The sequence below is a fragment of the Nipponia nippon genome, unplaced genomic scaffold (genome assembly GCF_047370975.1).
Source record: "Nipponia nippon isolate SJK-2023a ecotype South Korea unplaced genomic scaffold, ASM4737097v1 scaffold_43, whole genome shotgun sequence".
Taxonomy (NCBI): Eukaryota; Metazoa; Chordata; class Aves; order Pelecaniformes; family Threskiornithidae; genus Nipponia; species Nipponia nippon.
In genome coordinates, this window is record NW_028262362.1 from 877,793 (window position 1) to 898,161 (window position 20,369).

At 57.6% G+C, this 20,369-nt stretch overlaps 1 protein-coding gene across 8 annotated transcripts in view; it reads left to right on the top strand.

The window, feature by feature from the left end:
• Window positions 1-17,164, top strand: part of CADM1 (cell adhesion molecule 1) — a 159,896-nt gene extending 142,732 nt beyond the window's left edge. For 3 of the 8 annotated variants that reach the window (XM_087778345.1, XM_087778347.1, XM_087778346.1), the window contains exons 10-13: window positions 4,400-4,453; window positions 6,507-6,587; window positions 13,466-13,597; window positions 14,823-17,164. In XM_087778345.1, the coding sequence (XP_087634471.1) occupies window positions 4,400-4,453; window positions 6,507-6,587; window positions 13,466-13,597; window positions 14,823-14,941 (386 nt within the window). In that variant the 3' untranslated portion in view covers window positions 14,942-17,164. The remainder of the gene's footprint in view (window positions 1-4,399; window positions 4,454-6,506; window positions 6,588-13,465; window positions 13,598-14,822) is intronic. The other 5 variants (XM_087778349.1, XM_087778352.1, XM_087778353.1 and 2 more) reach the window with 2 other exon arrangements.
• The last annotated feature ends 3,205 nt before the right edge of the window (window positions 17,165-20,369 follow it).

The following is a 20,369-nucleotide window of genomic DNA, read 5'->3' on the forward strand; positions in this document are numbered from 1 at the left end:
CCCAGCACTGCTCCCGTTCGGGCGAGATGCTCTGCCTCTCGGGCTAGGGCTTGGCTGAGGGAAGGTAGACGCGCTCAGGCAAAAGAACAGCGGCCTGCAGCGTCAGGAGATAGTGCCGTTTTGGTCTGGTTTTCTCAGGCAGCCCCAGGAACGCGCGGGTACAGCTGTCGATCCCTAAATTTGGGGAAGTCCGGGCAGCCCTGCCGCCAGCGTGACTTCTGACGTCGTTTCGAAGACGTCTCGGCCGGCCTTTTCCGACAGGCACCTCGCCTTAACCCCGGGCGCGAAGGCAAGCCGGGAAGGCTGGGCGCCGTCGCTGCGAGGCTGCGGCGCAGGGCGGGTGGTGCGGGAGGGGACGCGCGGCCTCGCGGCCGGGCAGCCCTCGCCCCTTCCCTTAACGCACCTCCCGATGGCTTTCCTCCTTTTAACTGGCGTCGGGGGAAGCCACAAAAGCAGGTTTTTAACTCGAGGAGGACTCTTGAGTATTCCCGCCCCGGGGCGAGGGGAAGGACTGCCGCTGCGAGGAGAGCGACGGCCGAAATGACAAGAAACGAGCTGCCGCAAACTTTTTCCCGCCTTAAAACCCAGCCGGTTGGTACTGCCCGCCCCGCGCTCGCCCTCTGGGCCGCCCTTCCCGTGAAGACTCCGGGCTTGCTTTCCAAGCTTGTGTTGCTGGCGTGTGTATGGAGCATACCAGGTGTTGCTGTGTGTTGGCCATTTGTTCTTACCGATGTCCGATGGGAGTGAGCATGTCTGTGAATGACTAGAAATGCATGGGCATGAACTACAGCCAAATGGATTTTCTCCAAAAACGATTTTAAATGAATTGGGGGAAGAAAAAAGAAAACCAAAAAAACCAACCAAAAAAAGAACCCAAAAAAGAGATCAATAGCAAAGAAAACGAAATGTAAGGCTAGTGTGGAGCCAGCACGATACCTCAATCGGGGAAGGGATTTTTGAGCAATTGCATTTTTTGGAGTGTATCCTAGAGGACTGGGGGGAAAGGAGTCCTGTATGCGTGTGCATGTCCAAGCGGTAGCAAAGCCCCTGCCGTTCCTGTTTCCTTCTGGAACGGAGTTGACGGCAGCGATGCATGAGTGACTTAAAGCACGAACCTTGTTAACTCCTTTGTTGAAAAATGAGAGCTTAACTGTAAATTTTCTGATGCACTTTCTCCTTTCTCTGCACTGTTCATTGCCAGAACTCCAATAACAGCATGGTCACGGCCGGCAGGAAGGCTTGTGCTTCTGCTGCCCCGCACTAAGCCGGGCTTACCGAGCTCGAGCCCTCCTTCCCTCTCATTTTGCCCTCCGTGGTGTCAGGGTGCCGGCGGGGCTGAAATCGCAGCTCCCTGCCCGTTGGCAGCTGAAACGTGGGCAGACCTTGGTGGAGCCGGGAGAGTAACGTCTCTGAGAGCCTGCCACCGCGGAATCTGGAAAGCGAGCGCTGTTTCGGCCGTGCCCTTTCTTTTCCCCTCTCCCCCTCCCAAGTCGACCGGCCGGTTTTTAATTTCTCGGCCGCCGGTGCTCCTCGGCGGGCCGGGGAGCTCGGCCTCCGCGGGGCTGCCGCCCGTTGAGGAGCCCTTCGGGTGAGGCGCCCCGCTCACGTTTTGCCCCCTGCGCCAGCAGGGCCCGTATAAGCAGCCACGACCTTACACGCGACGGCCTCTCGCCACAGCGAAAGCCGTGGCTGAACGCCGCCGCTTTCTCCCAAATTTTCACCCCGCCTTTGCTGTTGGAAGCAAAGAGCGTAAAGAGCTCCGGGATGATTTTTCCAGCCCGCGGGCAGCGCCCGTCGCAAGGAGCCGCGCTCGCTGCGTGGCCGTCCTCGGGCAGCCCCGTGCGTACGTGCGGGAGCTCGGAGCTGCTTTCCGGCTCCCCCGCCGAGGCAGAGACAAGGCGCTGCTGCCTCGGCACAGGCAGAATTCCTGCTCGTCCTCACGAAAAGGTAGGGTGAAAAAAATCTCTTCTGAAGCTGGCAAAGCAGGAAGTCTGGAGCGAAGGTTAAAATAACGAGAACGTCCCAGTCGCGAATGAAGAGTGACAAGGAAATACCTTGCCCATAATACAGCAGGTAAATTATTTTCTAAGCCGGAAATTCTTCCCCGGAGGCCCCTCTGAATTTTTAATCGCGGCCGTAGCAGGGCTTCGGACGAGAACATTTTGACGCTCCCGCCTTAAGCTCTCGTTGCTTTTTCCGATAGCGCTCAGTCTCTGAAAATGAGTTTCGCTCGTCCGAAGCCGAAAGCTGAGCCGCGCTGGCAGATCTCGCCAGGCGCGACGGCGCGCAAGGAAGAAGCCTCGGTCCGTTCGGCCTTAACGTTATCAAGCGGCTCTGCCTGTCCGGCTGCCGCCTTCCTTTTGAAAGTGCCTGACTTAAAAGCGCAAGTAATAGTGAACGCATTCCTGACTCTGTTTTCCAGATCCGGTCCTCGGGGCGATTGAGTACATCATCGCAGAGCTCTCTGCGCACGTTAAGGTTTCTGTGCGGGGCCGTGGAATACGCGGCATAAAACAGACTCCCGAATTGGTTATTTGCAGCTTGAGACAAAAGAGAAGCGGCCCGTTCCTTAAAAACGGGAGGTAGCGTAGGAAGCGGTAGAAAGCATCGCTCTGTCGATGGGAAGCTGTAAATCAGGGGCGCGCTGGCGTCCTCGTTGAGACGCCTGGACGGGGCCGCGGGAGGGGCGGCTCGGCTTGCCGGCCGCGCCCGCCGAGGGTGCCGGGCTTGGCAGGCGAGCGGTAGCCCGGCGACAGCGAGCTTCCGTTTCTTGAACGGGCGTCGCGGCAGGCTTGGGCTTCGCTCCGATCAGGGGCGAAAAGAAGGGGCCCTCGGAGCTGATAGGAAAGGTTAATGAGAAAAACCAAGGGGTCATTTGCCACGTATTAAAAACGCCTCGCAACAGGTTTTAGTGCTGTTCGGTGGCGTTCTACGTATGCCAGGTGCAGGTAGGAACCGAACGGCTACATTTGCTTTTGAAAAAGCCTTTTTTTGCTTCTCAAGAACCGCAGCGTCGCCCTTTTTCGTTACTGAGGGAACGCAGCTCCTTTTAAGTGAAAGGGCAGACTCTGCAGAAGCAGTTTGGGAGAGAGAAAAGTCGAACGGCTGCTCTTCCGAGCCCGGGTTGGCACGTCCAGTGCTTCTGCGAGTCAACGGTAACGATGTTTACGTATCGTGTTCGAGTAAAAAAGGGGGCTCCCTGAAATCCGGGAGCGGCCCGCGAGCCAAATTCTTGCTGTCAAAGGGCCTCCTGCTTCGGAAGATAATTCCGACCGTAGCTTCCAGGTGACTCGATGTGTTTAAAAACCGGTCGCTGAAAATGAGTTTCATTTTTAACGATGAGCTCTATAGATACATATGGCTTGCAGCATTCCAACGGCGGGCAGTCTGCAAATCGACTGTGCTGCACTGACGTCTTCGCTATTTAACTAAAAAGTCGGCGGTTTTGGCAGTCTGCAAGCCGACGCCGCCAGGTTTCCCAGCGGCCGGCGATGGCGGCGTCTCTTCCTGGGAATTTTTTTTTTCTCCCTTCAATGACACCTTCGCTTTAGCGGCCAGCAGCAAGAGTAAGTTACCGCAAGTCCCAGCCTCCGTTAACGCCCTGCCGTCCCTCGTTTAAGCAGCTCTCCGTGACCTCCAGGCGCTGGTTTGCCCTGTAACCTGTGCCGAGGAGTTCGCTCAGCTAGACGCTCCGTCCTCCCATGGGCCCCCGACGTTTTTCTCAAACCCTCCAACAAAACAGAAAAACCGCAGCCGTACAGACGGCGCTAGCTGCCCCTTGCGGTCCCCAGAGCGGGTCTCCCCTAACTGCTTTATCAGCTTTGAGGATAGATGCTTTTTCCATAGCTGCATCGAATCTGGGAAAATGAAAAAAATTTTTCGGAGTTTTTTGCAGAGGATCCAGCCTGCAGTCTGCACGTACGGACGCCTTACGGTTTCGAAATGCGATCCGCAATGTCTGCACATCCATAAATCCCCGGGCCTGTCAACCTTGCCAAAAAAAAAAAAAAGATTGAATTGTGCGGAAAATTGGGAGAAAATTTTACACGGCTACGTGCATACAGAACCAAAGCCGAACTGGCCTCAATTGGGCCCAATTGGGAACCCCGCGATGACTCGGAGGCAAGAGTTCGGGGGCCTTTGCATGCTGTTATGAAGGAGTGATTCTGACGCCACGGTTCGTGTGCCAACAGTGTAGAGTGAGGAGCGTTTCTGTCTGTGGTAAAGGCCGTTGTTGCCGCTCTGTCAGACGGGTTCCTCTGCCCGAACCGGCAGACGGTGGCAAGTGAGGGACGCATTAACTTTTTTCCCCCCAAGAAATTCGTCCTCAGTTCTTAAGTGTGTTGTTTTTTGTCGCTCGAGAAACGCAGAGAAAAATGAGTTTGTTTTTACTTGTAAGGCTTTACTCAGTTGCCCAATTCGGCAGAGGAGCTGGACTATGGGGATCTCTCAGGTAAGGGCTAGTACCTAGGTAAACCGCTGCTCTTCTGCGCTAGATACTGGTTTCCACCCCGATTTCTGCATCTTGGCCATGTTGCATTGCATAGCTGCTGTGGTGTAGCCATTCCTCCAACGCACGGTCTCGCAGCTTGGACGTACGCTGTTTTCTGTTGGGATTTTCCTCCCTTTTTTTGATTTTGGCACCCATCTCTGTGTGGCACCCTTGAAAACGGGGCGGGCGGCGGGCGGAGCGGTGAGGCTGAACGGCTCGGGTTCCCTCCCCACTGCTGTGCCCCGATTTTTTCAGTGCTGATTCGGAGACGGGTCGAGTTTATGTTTGTAAGACGCCCGGCTCTGCCGTATTGTGGGAAAGCGGCTGTAAAAACTGCAGCCGGCGCTAAATCTCGGCTGCTCGGTGATTTCTCAGGATACGAGTATCGGGTTGGGGATAAAAAGGAGGCGGTGGCTTTATCAGCGGAGGCAGAGCCAAGGCAGCGGTTTGGACCTCTTTGTGTCCACCGCAAGTTCCGTGAACGCATCCCGATAGCTGGTCCTTGCGGAGCAGCGCTAATCCAGATAAGACGGAAAAGCGTCTTCAGTGGATGCGGTTGGTATATTCAAAAGAGGGGTCCTGTCAGCGGGACGTATGTCATCTAAGCCCCTGACCTTTGTCTTTTGCCAGTCTTTCTAAACGTTTTTAGCAGTTCACCCGGGTTTGGGATTTTTTTTTTTTTTTTTTTTGCCCCCGCCTCTCGGAGCGGCTCCGCAGACCCGTTTTACCGAGCGCCAGCCGGCTTCATCGCCGGGTAAAGGAGCCCGAGCGTGCGGGGCCGGGGCCCGGCGCTCGGCCCGGGGGCAGGACCGCAGCCCTCCGCCTGGCGACAGCCCTGCCCGGGAGGCTTGCGCTCCCGCGCCGGTCCCCTTGGGGGTTTGGACGGGGAGCAAAAACTTAACGCAAACAAAGCAAAGCCCCGAGTCCTCATCTCGTGCTGTAAAAGCTTTCCTTGGACCCCCTCGGGTCGGCAGCACCTCCTCCTGCAAGCCACTATAGGTATGCTTTGGCCAAGAGGTTAGAAACGGTCGATTAGTTCGGTACGCGTTCTAACACCTGAGCGATGCTAATAATTATTATTGCAGGCCTGGGCCAGATCCCGTAGGTAAGAAGCACTTGGATGTCGCTGCGTGGATGGGGACTAATGTGTTTTGCTCTGATGAGCTTCAGTGGGTTTTTAACTTGTATTTTTCTAAAGAAAAAGAAAAATACACCTTTTGGTGAATGGAAGAGAAGAACAGGAACCAATTCCACGACGGAGTTCCTCAGGACGGGTGTCCGCCCGCGGCCCTGCCTTTCCCTCCAGCGCCGCTGTCCCCGCGCGGTGCCCGCAGCGCAGCCGCCTGCAGCTCGCCACGGAGAAGCTGCGGCTGCGCTGAGGGGCTAGCGCGTTTTCCCCATGATAGAGCTCAACATTTCCAATTTTCTGAATCTGAAACGAAGGTCAAAATTCCCGCAAAGCTTTACGGAAAGCAGCGCGAGCACAGCTGCTGGCGACAGCGAGCAGAGGAGCGAGCACCCCTGGTGCCCTGCCATACGCCCGTTTTGGAGCGCCCGCCTTGACTGCCAGTGTCCTTTCTTTTTCCTAAGAATTGCAAAATTTTGCTTGTCCTGCTCCCGGTTATTTCTGTACGCCCAAGGGGTGATCGTGCCGAGCCCAATACGCCCGTGTCACTGGAGAAACCGCCCCAGGCCGTTCCCTCCTGGGAACAGAGCTGCCCCCATCCCACCACCCGTGCCCAGGCTCCCGGGAAGCCGAACTCGGATCCCGCTTGCAGAGCGGGGACGGCGCGTCTGGGCCGTCAGACGGGTGGTCCAGGTGAGTGCCGGAGCCGAGCTCTCCGTCGGGAACGCTGCCCTCCGCTCCGGCGGGGCCGGGCGCCCTGGGGAGCGGCCCGTGAGCAGACGGGGCGCAGGGGTGCGTGCCCGCGCCGGGGCTCGCCCCGGGCGGATCGCGGGGTGCTGAGCGCCTCGGTGCTGCTGCCGCGTTTGCTCAGCGTGCTGTTCCTTTCAGGTACTCCTGTCCCGCTGAACGCTTCAACGGAGGCTCTGCCAACTGTGCAATTAAGTAACGCATCCCTTGCCTTCCGTCCAGGTAGCTAGTTTCCAGAGCTGTACTCGCTTTTCCTAGTCGAGCCGTGTGTGTCCGTACCACTCGTAAACCTCCTCTCCTTCCTGACGTAGAAAAAGCGTAGGGTACGGGAAGGGTTGGCCTTGCGCTCCTGCGGCACGGAGCCTCTTGCTCCGCCGCAGCGTCGGCTCAGCCCGGCGCAGTCCCGCAGACGGCGTTCCTGCCGCGCCGGGGTCCCCGGGGCACGCTGCTGCCCGTTTGCCTGCGCGCCTGCCTGCGCGCGCACGCCGGCGCGGACGGGCGCTGCCGCGTGCTCCGATTGTCGCAGCCCCGGTACCCGAATCGGGCACCCCTGTCCCCTCGGGTGCCTCGCGCTCCTCCCGCTTTGCTCGAGAGCGCTGATGCCCCTCTTGCACAAGAGGGAGCAATCAAGAAGGACCCGTCCAGCCTTCGCGTCGGGTTCGATTAACTCATCAAAACCCGATTAGCCCCTTCGTTCAAGGGGGCTGCTGATGAATCAATGGCTATTGATCGGGAGCGGGGCTCCACTTCCTAGCAGCGGGGAGTCTGGAGAAACAACCAATAAACGCTGAGCCCCTGTCGTAGCGATTAGATTTATTAAAACAAAGCGCATTATTTTTTATGAAGCGATCTCGAAACGGGTCACTGAAGGGGAGCTTATTGATTGAAGAAGGATCAACTCCTCGAGTTTCCCTGGCCTAAATTAGAGCAAATTCAACTACGACACGGCAAACGGGTTAACGCCGCCCTTTAACAGTCCATCGGTAAATTAGAGTAGGGGAGCGCACTCGGTGCCGCGCTGTAGCAATGAATAACGTTGTCGCTCGTCCTGTCCTATCCAGGCAGCGATTTCTGTCCTCCCACGTGGCGGGTACGTGTTTCAGAGGGTTTCTGAGGTAGCGGCAGCCTGTTCTTCCCCAGCCCTGCCCGCCCCAGCTCCGAGCGCTGCTCCCTCGCTTCGAGAGCTTCATCCCGCAGACGGGTTAACCGCAGGTTCGGCGGGGAAGCGTCAGCGCTAGCTTTAAGCGTCCTGCCTCTTGGCAAAGAGGAGTGGTTGGCTGATCAGTTTTTCGGAAGCACACGAGTGACTTAGGGCCGTTGGCACCTGAACGGTGGTGGCCAGCGGTGAAATGCGGGAGCTGGAGTCCCGGTGGTGCGTTAATTATTTAATAACCGAAGCTTGAGCGAGGGTTACGGGTAGGAATTCTCCAAGGAAAGTGATCCAGGCTTGCTTCTCCCTCCCATGATGCAGATGTTACGTTAACATCTGGGAAGCGCGGTAGCTGTCGCGGGAGCGCGTCTATACGCTTGCGCGCGCGCACAGGCGAATTCTGCCCGCGTTGTGCTACGTCAACGGCTTGGCGTAAAGTTTCACCGAGAAACAGGCGATAAATTTTTGCGGGAGTGCCACGAAATATCCAAATATGCCCAAAGTTAACGTCTACGCTGCGTTCGCGCAAGAGCTTCCATCGGTTTTCCGCTTTTACAGCGCAAACGCGTGGGCCTTCGGGCGCCGGAGGACGCTTGCGCGCAGCGGGCTCCCTCGGCGAAGGCGAGCCCCAGCCCGGCCTCGGAGCTGCGCCGAGAGCTCGGCGAGCGCCGCAGTTAAAAATTACGCGGTTTGCTCCTAAGGGGTCTGAAGCTTGTAGAGCGGGCGCAGTTGAGGTTTGAAAGAGTAGCTAGCGAAGTCAGCCAGGTCCAGCCTAGGCTTTCTCTTAATCTCGAGATGCTGCCACTTCCTAAAAGAGTGGAAGCTAGAACATTGCATAGGTACATATATAGGTGTAGGTATGTATTTAAAGCCTCATTAAAAAGAGAATCGCCTGAAACCTTTTTATTGAGTAGCTGGGAGGAGAAAAGTCTTCCATCTGCTAAACCTCGCTGTAAGCACTTGACCGACATCGTTAGGACACCGCTGTTAAAATCTGCCAGCTTTTTTTCATGCTCTCGAGACAGGCCGCAGAAAGCCACTCCTGAACAGTTGCATCTGCAAGAACGGTAGAAAACTCGAGGGCGTTAATGCCTTTATTTTTTAAAAAGCGCCTCCCGTTGCCCGAAACCCCCCCCCCCCCCCCCGAGGAAGCGGCGGGGTCCAGCCGCGGGCGTTAGCTGGCAGCGCTCGGGTGGAAGAGAAGCAGGTAGCGGCTGCTGCGGGCTGCCGCGACTCCGAGCGCGCGGCGGGAGCGGGGCGCCGGGCCGGGCCGTCGGAAGTGCCTTGCTTTTCTGCCTACCTGCCGCGTCGCAAATCGCGCTTTTTGTTTAAAGGAAAACTTCGGGCTTCGCCTTCGAGGGGTATAGTCTCTTTTCGGTTGGCCGCGCGAGGAGTCGGTTACAATAATAAGCAAAAACTAATTTAGAGCTCCCAGAGTCTCCCGTCGGCCAGAATTTGAACGGGGTGTGTAGCGCTCCGCTGCTGGCTGTAGAGCTGCCTCTCACGCAGAGGAGTTCAATGCTGCATCAGATGCAATTGTGGCGTCCCTCCAACGCGGGGCACCGCCCCGCTCTTCTCCCGGGGGAGGCGTCACAGCCGCTTAAAAGAAAAACTGGGGTTTTTTTTCTGCGCATATGCAGTTGTTGCAAGCGGATCGTGCCGTCACGGCTGCAGTTTTCCTTTAAGGTGCTTTGGTGTCGGGCCAACGCCCCCCAGCCCGGCTCAGCCGGGGCGCAGGGTAGCTGCGGAGCAGCCCGTAGGCGCGCGCGTTGTCCCCAGCGTGCGGCGGCGGCGCCTCCCCTTGCTCTCCCCTCCCGCTCCCGCCCGCCAAAAACCACGAGCAAACCGGGAACGGAAGCGCAGTGGACAAATTCGGACCATTCGATTTAAAGGCCGGCACGCTCCGGTATATATTAACGTCTTCATGGGAAAGCTCTGCGTGCGTACGTTTACTGCCCTCTGACAAGAGGGAATTAAACGTCGGAAGGATTTGTAGCATCTATAATTGAACTGGTGCTGAGAAAAGCAAATCTTAAGGAAGAACAACTTATTGGGATTAGCAAATAATGTGGCATTTTGTCCGTTCCTGCCATCTCGTCTGTTCCCTCTTCAGTAATAAAGCTGTGATTTCTTTTTTAATCACAGATATGAAGCGGGAATAGCTTTTGTGAACGGGAGACCGCGTTTTAAAGCCGATGCCGGTTTTTAAGGTCAAGTCTCTCTCTCTGTCTCTCTCTCTCTCGGCACAAGTTTGGGGAATTATTCCTTGCTCCATGGGTACGACGCTTTTTTTTAATCACCGAAGAAATAACGAGCGACAGCAAACGAAACAGCCGCTCTCATGACGTGCAAATAGATTTGCTTGGAGCGGTGTCCCGAACGGCCGGAGACGGGGTCTGCGGCAGAGCGGCCGCCAGCCGCTGGCCTGGCCTTGCCTTCTGCGCCGGGGGCAGAGCCGGGCGGGCGGTGGGTAGCCGCACCGGAGCGCGCGGGGTCGGAGGAGGCGCGGACGAAGAGGCGGAGAGGAGGTGCGGAAGGGGGAGCATCCAGCAAAGGGAACGGCCTCGCGCTGGGATGGCTTGCGCGCGGAAGATGCGTCGCTGGAGACTCGGAGTTGGAGCGAGAAAGCAGGGTTAGCAGGGCTGTAGGCATCGCTGACTTTGCCACGGGGACCGTGGTCCCTGGCCTCTCGGGGCGTCTCGTTTTTACTTTCCCGTTTAAAAAGAAGGAAAAAATGCGCGAGAGGCCCAAAAAAACGTTCAAAAATTTGCATTTTTCTTAAAAATTGCAAGTAGTTTATCTTCGGAGAGCAAATCGATGCGATATGGGAGAGAGACGAGGCGGACGTTATTTTGATAAGCGCGTTTTGATGCCTCTAAACGCGGCGTACTCTTTTTAAGGCAGCCCTTCCGCCCGTTTGGCCTGCAGAGCCGGGTCGCGGCCGTTGGCGGGCGTGGGAACGTACGTCGGCGTCGGGCAGCACGGCTCTGACGGACTGACGCGCCCGGCGCTTCTGGGGAATCGGCGTCCCGCGCCTTCGCGCCGAGAGCCGTTCCCTTCGCTTGCTAATCTGATACGAGCAGAAATACGGTCCTTCCGAAGTTCAGAGCGCGCCGTCGGCTGCCTCGCAGGCTTGATGTCAGATGGTTCGCAACCGCTAGACGCCCCCAGGGGACGTTTAATTTCTACGTAGCGCGTAAGCTTGAAGATGAACTATTTAGCCACGCGCGTAATAGACTAAACGTGTGGCTGGCGCTTCGCAGAGGTCTTTTTTTAACAGAGACGATCAAGAAAAATGGCCCTGCGTGTCCCAGTAGACGAAATCGTACTTAGTAAGCTGTTCTGGCCAGAACCGCTTGCCACGCTTTATGCAGAAGTCCCTTCTCGGGGAAGCGCTGTCGCCCTGCTCTCGACTCGCCTGCAAATTGAAGGGAAGCCGTGGCGGATGCCGGGCGCGGGGCTTCGGCACGGCTTCGAGCAGCCCGGGCCTGGGCCGGTGCGGCGGCACGGAGGCTGCCGCTGCCGGGGTGAGCGCACCGAGGTGTCGTCTTTCCAGAACTTTAACTTACGGCGATGAAGAAAAAACGCCTCTTGATGCAAAATCCTGCTCGAAGCGCGTTATAGCGCCGTAACTCAGCGTGTCTATTCCCCTCCGCTGTTCCAGATGTCAACGAGACATTCATCCTCCCAGTCTGGGATGCTGCTGCCTCCTCCCTAGCGCAGCCGAGCGGAACTGGGCGCCGAGTTCCTTAAAGAAAAAAAATTAAAAAATGGAGCGGAACTCGTCTAAAGCAGCTGCTCCAGCGGATGAGCCGGGTTTGGTTGCTCCCGGAGAGTAAGTCCTCGAAGGCCCGGATTAGCCGAGCTAAAAGCCGCGGTGAGAAGGCTGTTGGAGCGGTAGCTGCTCGAACGCCCCCGTTTGCTGATTTTCCCCCAGCTGCAGAGCCTCTGCCCGGGCGAGGCGGTCCTCTTGGCCCGCCGCTGCGCTTCCCGGGGCCTCCTTCCCGTCGGCGAGCAGGGGCGCTCTGCCGCTTGCCAAAGCGGCCAGCGCCGGGAAGCGTCCGCGGTAGGGTCTGCTCCCGCTGGAGGCGACGCGGAAAGTCCCTCCCTCCTCCCTGCCTCGCGACGTCCCTGGCGCGCTCTCAGCGCAGGGAAATGGCCGGGACGTAGGTGACGTGGCAGCGAGCGCCTTCGGTTTGCAGGGGCATCGGTTTTGGCCGCAATTTTTAGCTGGTAAGGTAAAGGTAAGCAGGTGAGGTGCTGGGGGGGACGCCGATTGCGGTGCTGCGCGGCTGCCCTCCGTCGCGTCCCGCGACGCCCGCCTCGCCCCGCCCCGCTCAGCCCGCTGCCTCCGCCAGAGCTCCCGCTCCTAGAAGCGACTCGGAGAAAGAGTCGCAGGGGTTTGTCTGAAGTTGTTTTAATTACGAGGCGCTTGATAGCGCTCTCAGTCACGAGTTATTTACTTAGGTCCCTCAGTCCTTAATCTCGGAGCAGAATTGGAAATATCGATAGAAAGCCTAAATCCCGGGCTGCTGCTCGAGAGCTTTGTATCAGGTTTCAGCTCGAAAGAGCACCATTACCTTTAGCTGTCACGGATCTGCGCGCTTGATCGATAAACTTCAAATATTATTAGAGGTGGAGGCTTCAGAGGTTTGCTCTGTTCTTTGGAGGGAGACGGAGATAAATCTTTCTTAAAAATTGACTTGCATTTGCACTCTCAGTCTTCCTGGTAAAACGCATTTCTCTTAGGTGTCCGGGCGACTGCATGCGGGACAGATTTATAGGCCGTGTGCTTCTTGTAGTGAAAGATTTAAATGGTAAATCCTTCACATACGACTTCACAAATCATGTAAAGTTAAAAGATTTTTACCGTTTCTGTTGCTGCTGTGCTTAAATTGTAAGGTATGGCCAGTACATCATTTTAATGGAGGTGTCGCGCTTGACTCAATAAAAAAAAAAGATACAATGGGTTAGCTTCTATGCCAAAATGTTAATGTATTAATCAACGGGAGAATAATTGGTTTATACTACGTTATCAATCTCGGTTGCCATTAGGATCGCAGCGAGGGCTGATGTAGCTGCGTCCTTAAATTAAAATTGTTTACGCTGCCATACATTCATTTTACGTGGCCATAGCTCATTCGGGGTTCCTTTTGGAGCTGCTCCTCCGCCAAATCAGTCATTGCTCTCCTGGGCGACGGCGTCCTAAGGGAGCGGCGCTTCTAAAAGAAAACTAATGGCGTGGGGAGGAGTTAAATAAACGAAACAAGGCAGTCGGCGGCACTGTACGGTTATCGCTCGCTCTCTGCTTTTGAAGGGGTTTTTATCGTTTGGGCGAGGAGTTTCGGGGCTTCGGACACGGTGAGCCGCGTTGGACGGCGAGGCTGCCTTTTAACGCCGTAACCCCCTTGGGCTGGGGGAGAGGGTGCCTGCAAACGCGGCTACCGCGCTGGGGTGGTTGGGTTTTGGTCGAGGGGGTTTTGGGGCTGAAGTGGAGACGTTTTTCAACAGGGCGCTTGCTCGTGCTGTTTCTCCAGAGCTAACCATTAATATTCCCGTATCGTACTGCTATTCCCTGCGCCCCATCCCCGGGGAGGCTGAAACGCGGGGGGCGTTCCAGGGAGACCTCCCGAAGTACATACCCCCCACCAACTCCATCTCTCCCCTCCCCTCCCCTCCCCTCCCTCTCCCAGCCGTCTTCCACGTGCGTAGTCGTAGCGCTGCTGCTTATAGCGGAAAACACCTTGCGACTCGAGCCGCCAGATCAGTTCGGCTTTGGGCAAAGGTCCTCTGCCCGAACTCATCTGCCGAGGTAGCTCCGTGCTTCACCCCCTTTCCTGCTGGGAGCACGAGGGTGGCTTTTCCAACCCCGAGAGCAGCTGCAGCCCAGCCCTTCAGAGCGCGTCGTAATAAGTCCCCCGAATTCTTACTCCTCTTCTGATCTCAACAGATTCTCGTGCAGGCGAGGAAGGGGCAATACGGAGCGTGGACCATGCCGTGGTTGGTGGCGTCGTGGCCGTGGTCGTGTTTGCGATGCTTTGCCTGCTCATCGTCTTAGGGCGCTATTTTGCCAGACACAAAGGTAAGACGAAGGCCGAACCCGGGAAGCGAGAGGACTCGGCACGCGTTTCCCCTTGCTCGTGACGGTGTTCGTCTGGTGCGAGAGGCCCCTCGGTTGCTCTGGAAGGATGTCTCCCGCAGGGCCTTTGAAATGGGAAAAGGGGGAAGGCCGGAGCAGCCCAGGGATGTTCCGCACGCCCGGGGGTTAGGGCAGGGGGGCGGTGGTTTACCCCAGACTCCGACTTCGCCCGCCGCGCCGGCGCCGAGGCTTGCGGGCGTCGGCACCGGTGGAGGCACCGTCCCTTCCGAGGCGGCGTAGCCGCAGGCCACCTGACAAAGGAGGCGCGTTCTCCCTCTGGAGCAGCGCTTCGCACCGTGGGGCGCGCTGAGCCCCTCTCGGAGAGCTCCGTCGCCCGCAGTACCTCCTGTTACCGCCCCAGCTGTTAGAGGTAATTGCTGCGCGTAACGATGCGCAGAGCTACGCCAGCTCAGCGCGTCCCCGAAGCTCGCGGCCGGCACCTCGGCCCGCAGCTTAAAACCGAAAGTTGGAAGCCCCGCAACGAAAGCCAGTTGCCGATACCCGCCTGCCACCTTGTCTTGGTTTTGTCCGAAGCGGTCCGTTTTGGGAACTTGTTACAACTTCCGGAGCAAATCTAAACCGCGCTTCCCGCCCCGCCCCCCCCCCCCCCCCAGGTTCGTCCGAAAGGACGTAACGTTAACTGGGGTTTATTTAACGTACGTGGAAAAGCTGGCGGAGGATGAGAGGCTGGTTACGACCGCAGCCGGGATGGAGTGAATAACGTTGGGAAGAGGGGAGAAAGGGGGAAAAACCCTAAAGCGCGTGAGGGGAGCGAGAAAGCGGGGACGAAAGATTTGTCCCCTTTAAGCGAAGCGTATAAACTGCCATTTTACCGATATTTGCGTGCTGCTGAGGGGGGAAATAGCTGCGACCCAATTTGTGTTCCGAGTGGGCCGCTGCGGAGAGCGCCACGCCGCCGCGTTCAGCGCGGGGACGGCGGTGCGGTCTCCAGCGCCGGCCGCTCCTGGAGGAGCGAGCGGGAGGAGGGAGCTCCCGCGCCGGGCGGCGGCGGCGGCCTTGCTTGTCGCTGGCGTTGGTTTTTCACGCCCCAGCCCGGCGTTGTCAGGCTTTGCGTATTTTTTTTCCCCGTTCTGCCGGCGGCTTCGTCGGGATCTCCCAGCGCCTCGCAGGGGCCTCCGAGTGACGCGGCCTCCCGCTTCCCTTTCAGGTACGTACTTCACTCACGAAGCCAAAGGAGCAGATGATGCGGCCGACGCAGACACAGCCATCATCAATGCAGAAGGAGGACAAAACAACTCCGAAGAAAAGAAAGAGTACTTCATCTAGAGCAGCCTTGGTTTCTATGAGGTGTCCAACCGTGGACGGTTACTACTGGCCCTATTTAAACGCTAAAGAGACAGTGATACGGGAAGTTGCAACCAGCTTGTGTCTTTTTTTTAGAGAAAGAAAAAGCAAAAGGGTGGAGAGTCGTGAGGCTGGGAGGGTCCGGGATTTGCTGTGTAAAAATATTCCTCGTAAAGTACACTCTGCTGTTCGACACCTCAGTTTGTTTGGGTTTTCTTTCTTTGGCCAAGTCCAGCTTGGATTTAGTTTAGTGAAGTCATTTGCAGAAGATTCTGTGCCTTGTTTAATTTCTGTTCGTTGGGGTCGGGGGGAGGCGGGGAAGAAGAGGGGCTTCTGTGCGTTAGTTCCCTTCGGGTTTCTGTGGCTCTTCGTTTCCCCTTGCCCGTTCCCTTTCCGGAGTTGCCTGCCGGGACCCCGTGGAGTAGCTGGGTTTCTTCGGAGGTGTTTCTCTTTCCTTTTCTCTCCACCGTTTTCCGTGCGGAACTCGAGCTCGTCAGAGGAGAACCAGCACATTTTAGATTTCGTAGTTCGCAGTTCGGTGTGCCCATGTCCCATTCCCTCTATCGTCGTCGAGGCTCGGATAAACCAACGACGAGAACCCGTTTGTGGCTGCCCGCGTTTCGGGTGCTTTCCCTGGTGGCGCCCGGGAAATAGGCTGGGGCTCGGCAAAGGCGCTCGTCGGCCGCGGGGGAGCGGGGCCCGGGGGCCGCGCTCCCGGGAGGGGTGCTGAGCCTGCCCTTGACGCCGTGCCTGGGGACCGCTCCCCGCCGGGCCCGGGGCGCGGAGGGCTTTCCTCCGGCCCTCGCCCTTGCAAGCCGCTCCGTCCCGCTCTCCCGGCTGGGCCGGCCTCTCCCTGCTCCGCTGGGGAAGGCAAAGCCCTCCCGGGGCGCGGGAGGCCGCCGGCGCCCGGCTCCGTCGTCCTCTCCCTCCTTCTGCGGCGGCGGGTAAAACGCCGCGCCGGAGCCGAGAGCCGGCGAGCGGCCGGGCAAGCAGAACTGCCTTTTTTTCTACCCGCTGAGTGCAGCGTGGGCGCTCGCGTTCCAACGACAGTGCTGACTGACTTACAAAGCCATAGGGGAAAAGGAGGAATCTGGGTAAACGAGGATCGTGCCAGGTAGCAGACCGCAGTGAGAAGACGGTGTTAAAATTACAAGCGCTGACTTTTTTTTTTTTTCTTTGGCGAGTAATCTTGGATTTCCAGCGATGCTTTTTTTTTACTGCGTTTACGTGGCAACCGTATGCTGATTTATTAAGGGAAGCGTTAATCTTGGCGTCGGGTTCTGTTGCCGTTGCTTTAGGGGGCTCGGGGGGAGCGCTTTCGTGCGGGTTTTTGTAATCGTTGCTTTTGGCAGAACCGCGGCGGGGCGGGAGCCCTTTGGGACCGGCGCGGCCTGACGGCAGAGAGCGAGCCCGTTCTCCGGCAGCATTCTGTCTTTCCCCTTTTGACGAGAAGAACCTCGCCGAAATCCCCTTTTTTCCGAGCGAGTTTTGCCGAGCGCAGCTCTTTTCTGAGCCCTCAGCACCGTTGCCGAGCCGCGTCGCGGTGGGAAGCGGTCAGCGTGGCGGAGCTGGGGGGCTTTCTGCCCATCGCCGGTCGCGGGAGTGGCATCCTGGTTTTGAGCAGCCCATCTTTGTTTTGGAAGTGTACAGTAGTGCAGTGTTACCGATGTAACTTTGACTTACAATGTTGACATGTCTCAGGTTCATGTGTTTTGATTGGTGTTTTCCGTCTCAGGTAGATTGCAAAATTTCGGCCCCACGCATTGGAAGAAAAAAAACAAAACCGGATGATGAAAAACGGGAAATTCCGAATTTTAGTTGTATATTGGTTTATGTATTTTTTCCGCAGTATACAGTGCACTGTTTGAAATGTATTGTTGAGTATTACTTTGTACAGCTTTAGATCATTAGGATTTTGAAGCGTGAAGAAAGAACAACCTTGTTTAAAGGAGTATTACGAATGAAGGACGCGGAACTGATGCTAAACAGCCTTGTTCTTTATTCACCCGGCCTTTTTAGTTTTTCCCCTTAGGCCAGTTCTGTTTTAAGGTGTCCATGGAAGATGTTACAATGTAAGAAAATACATATCCATCTGTTCCCGTTCACATTTTGTATCGGTTCATGTATACCATTTTTACAAAGGAAAAGAAGTACTATAAAATATCTGTCTTCTTAATAAAAAGAAATTAATGTTACGAAACTAAATCTCACTTTGCACTCTTTATCCCCTGCCGTCGCGGAGACGATGATCGTAGCGACCTTCGCCCTCGGCTCGCCCACCGGCGCGGCGCCCGGAGAAGGAGACGGTGCTGAGCAGGTAACGCCCCGGCGCTGGCCGCGGGCTTTGCCCTCCTCCCCTGCCCGCCGCCCCCGCCGGCTCTGCCGGGCGGCCGGGGGCGGCGGATGCTCTCCCTCACCCCGGCGGCGCCGAGCTGGAGGGTAGGGGGAGAGCCTTGCTCCCCGCCCGAGTCGGGCGAGGACGACGACGACGATCCGAGCAGAAGACGACGAGAGGCCCGCGCTTGCAAACCGCCCGCCGCGCCGGGTTTTCGGTGCGTTAGGTAAAGCTCGTTTTCCTCTTCTCGACGGGTTTATATCCTTTGCCCGGGAGGGTGGTGCGGAGGGGCTGCCTTGTGCAGGGGGTCCCCGCCGCCGCCGCTCTGCCAGCCGGGCTCGCCGGCCGCCCGCGGCGCTTCCGGCGCGGCGGCGAGCTCTGCGACGGGGCGTGGGTCTTCTCTTAGACCAGCGAAATGCCGGCGCCGCTTCCCCTTCCCCCGCGTTCCCAGCGCCACGGCCTTCGGCCTCCCGTGAGGGATATATCGTCTCGGGCTAATTAATCGCCAGGCTTAGCCTCGCTGCGAGCGGCTGGAAGTCCGGCCTGAAGTCGGCCTGGCTCCGATCGCATCTTCTAATGCCGTTTATCCTGGGTTGGCGTTTACTTCAGGAGAAAACGGATCTGTAACTGATAGTCCAATCTTCCCGAGCTGCTGCGGGGGCAGCCCGGTACACGAGCTTTCAATAGCAGACAAACACTCAAATCCCATAAAGGCAGGTGAGTGCTGAAATACCCGACTCCTTCACCCCATCCCTGTCTCCAGTTCGCTTCTGGTTGCGTCAGATTTTCTTGCGTCTCCCTTTAAAACGCTCAGGATTTCAGAGTGGTGACGTCTGGTGCCCGTTCCCCTAAACCCCAACGAAAAGTACCGCCACGAAGAGCCCGTTTCACCGCTGCTCGGTCTCGGCGTGGCCACTGGCGAACCCAGCGTTCGGTCCGCCGCCGCCGCCGTTTCCCTTGGCCGCGTCTCCTGAAATCGGGTAATGAGGCAGCTGCAGCGCTGAAATGAGAAGCATCAATCTTTTACGTTTTGGAGAAAGGAGGAGGAGAACGGCAATTGCTTTCTGCTGAGGAGATGCTACCGAGAGAGAGGCTGCCGTAATGACCGTACGTAAACAGACCGTGCCGCGCCGCGCCGCGGGGAGCTGGACGTGCCGGGGCTCGCGTGCCGAAGGCGGCTGCGGCTGGTGCTCGAAGGCCGCTGTTCGGCTCTCTCGAGCACGTGGTGCAGTGACTACGGTTATTTGAGAAACAGCGTTTTCCTGAGAGAAATTACGGCGCTGAGGAAAAAACCGTAGGGCAAGCCAGGAAAGGCAGCTGTTCTTCTATGAAATGGGTACGAACGCACGCTCTTTGATAGTCAAGATGGCTGGTTTTGAATTCTTTCAATGCACGAGAGATTTTAAAACCGCAGGTCCCCGAGGCTGGCTCACGATGCCTTTCTCCTCTTCGAGCCCGAGCTAATCGCGTCACACGCTCGCGGTGTCGACAGCAAGGTTGCGGCGTCAGACACGCAGCGGGGTTTCTTTCCAGCCCAGTCCTCGTTCCCCTTTCCCCGAACCCTTTCTGGGTACGGTGGTTCAGGTAGCGGCATTTCCACGTGGCACAGCTCAAAGGGAATTCTTGTTTGGATTATTCTTTAGCCACCCTCCATAATGGCCTCTGATGTATTGGGCCTGGACATAACAGCGGTCGGGGGAACGGGGGAGGCACCGTGCGCCTCGGTCCCTCGCAGGCGGCAGACGTGCAGGTCTGGGGCTGCCCGGGCCGTCGCGCTCGGTGGAGGGGCGAAGCGGCTGAGGTGTTGGCGTCGCATCCTTAAATCCGCTGGGGGCCTCGCGGATTTGGAGCCGCGTCGCGAGACAGGGCTGGTCCCCACCGCTTGTCGCCGCAGAGCGTGCGGGCATCTCAAGGCTTTGGTAGGTAGGGCCGGCCCGCATCTCTTGTCTGGGCGGCGCAGATGCAGGTATTGCAGCGGGTGGGCACTCCGTGAATACCGCAGCCTGACTGATTCTGCACTGGGTTTGTCGTGCGGCGCCTTCAGGAGCCGTCTCTCTGCGTTGCAACGGGGAGAGGTTCTTCGTAACTCCTAATTTGACGCGTTGTCTTGCTCGAGTCGGCGCTCCTCCCCGAGGGCTTTGAGCCGGGATTAATGCCGTGGTCTCTCCTTAAACACAATCCCGCTGCTGCTCAGTTGCAGCCGTTTTCAATAATTTAGTACGCTCAGAGGCGATCTGCCGAGCGCTGTGGCAAAGCCAAGCCTGCAAGAGCAGAGCGCGGCTGCGGCAGGAGCTGGGGAGAGGACAGAGAGCCGTCGGTGATGGCCGCTTCTCGGTTTCCAGAGTAAAACCCGTGCAAGTGTGACTGAACGTTAGCCTACTAAGAATCCAGCCGCGAACATCGCTCGGTGCAACTGCTGCCAGCCGCAGCCTTCGCGGGAACAAATCGGCCGCGTGCCGAGGGTTCGGGGTTTATTTATGGCCACGCGTGGCTCGCTCACGCCGTCCCCGCATCGGGCCTGCGGGTTTGCCAGCGCCCTGTGCTGCCCGGGCAGCGCGGTCGCTTTGCTCCCGGGCTGTCTACCTTCCGCGAGCGCTGAGCGGGGCCTCGGCCAAGGCTTGCGTCCCCGTCCTCGAACGGCCCAGCCATTTCCCCAGCCGTCCCTGTTAAACCGCTGCTGCCTTTAACCTTGGCAACGTCGTGCCGCAGCATCCATCCGTTCGGGAAAGAAACCCAAGCAGGGAGCGCCGCTTGCAAAGATCACGGATTTGCTTAGCTGCGGCTTCGTCAGGTCCTTATTTCCATGTCCTTACGTCCGCGCGAAGGAGGAGGTCTGCGTGGAGAACCGGAGCTTAACCCTCCCTCTCGGGCGACGCGGACTTCTGCCGGCATCCCGCATCTGGCTGTACGGTTACGCCGCAAGCGATGGCATTAGCCATTTGTCCGGCCGTTAGGGAACTAAACCTGCTCAGAAACCTCCCGGAGTTCATTTGCGAGGGCTTAAGGAACTGCAGCGGTTTTCCCCGTGTCCCGCATCGTGCACCCGGTGTCTTTCGCCCTCTGCCACGTAGAGCT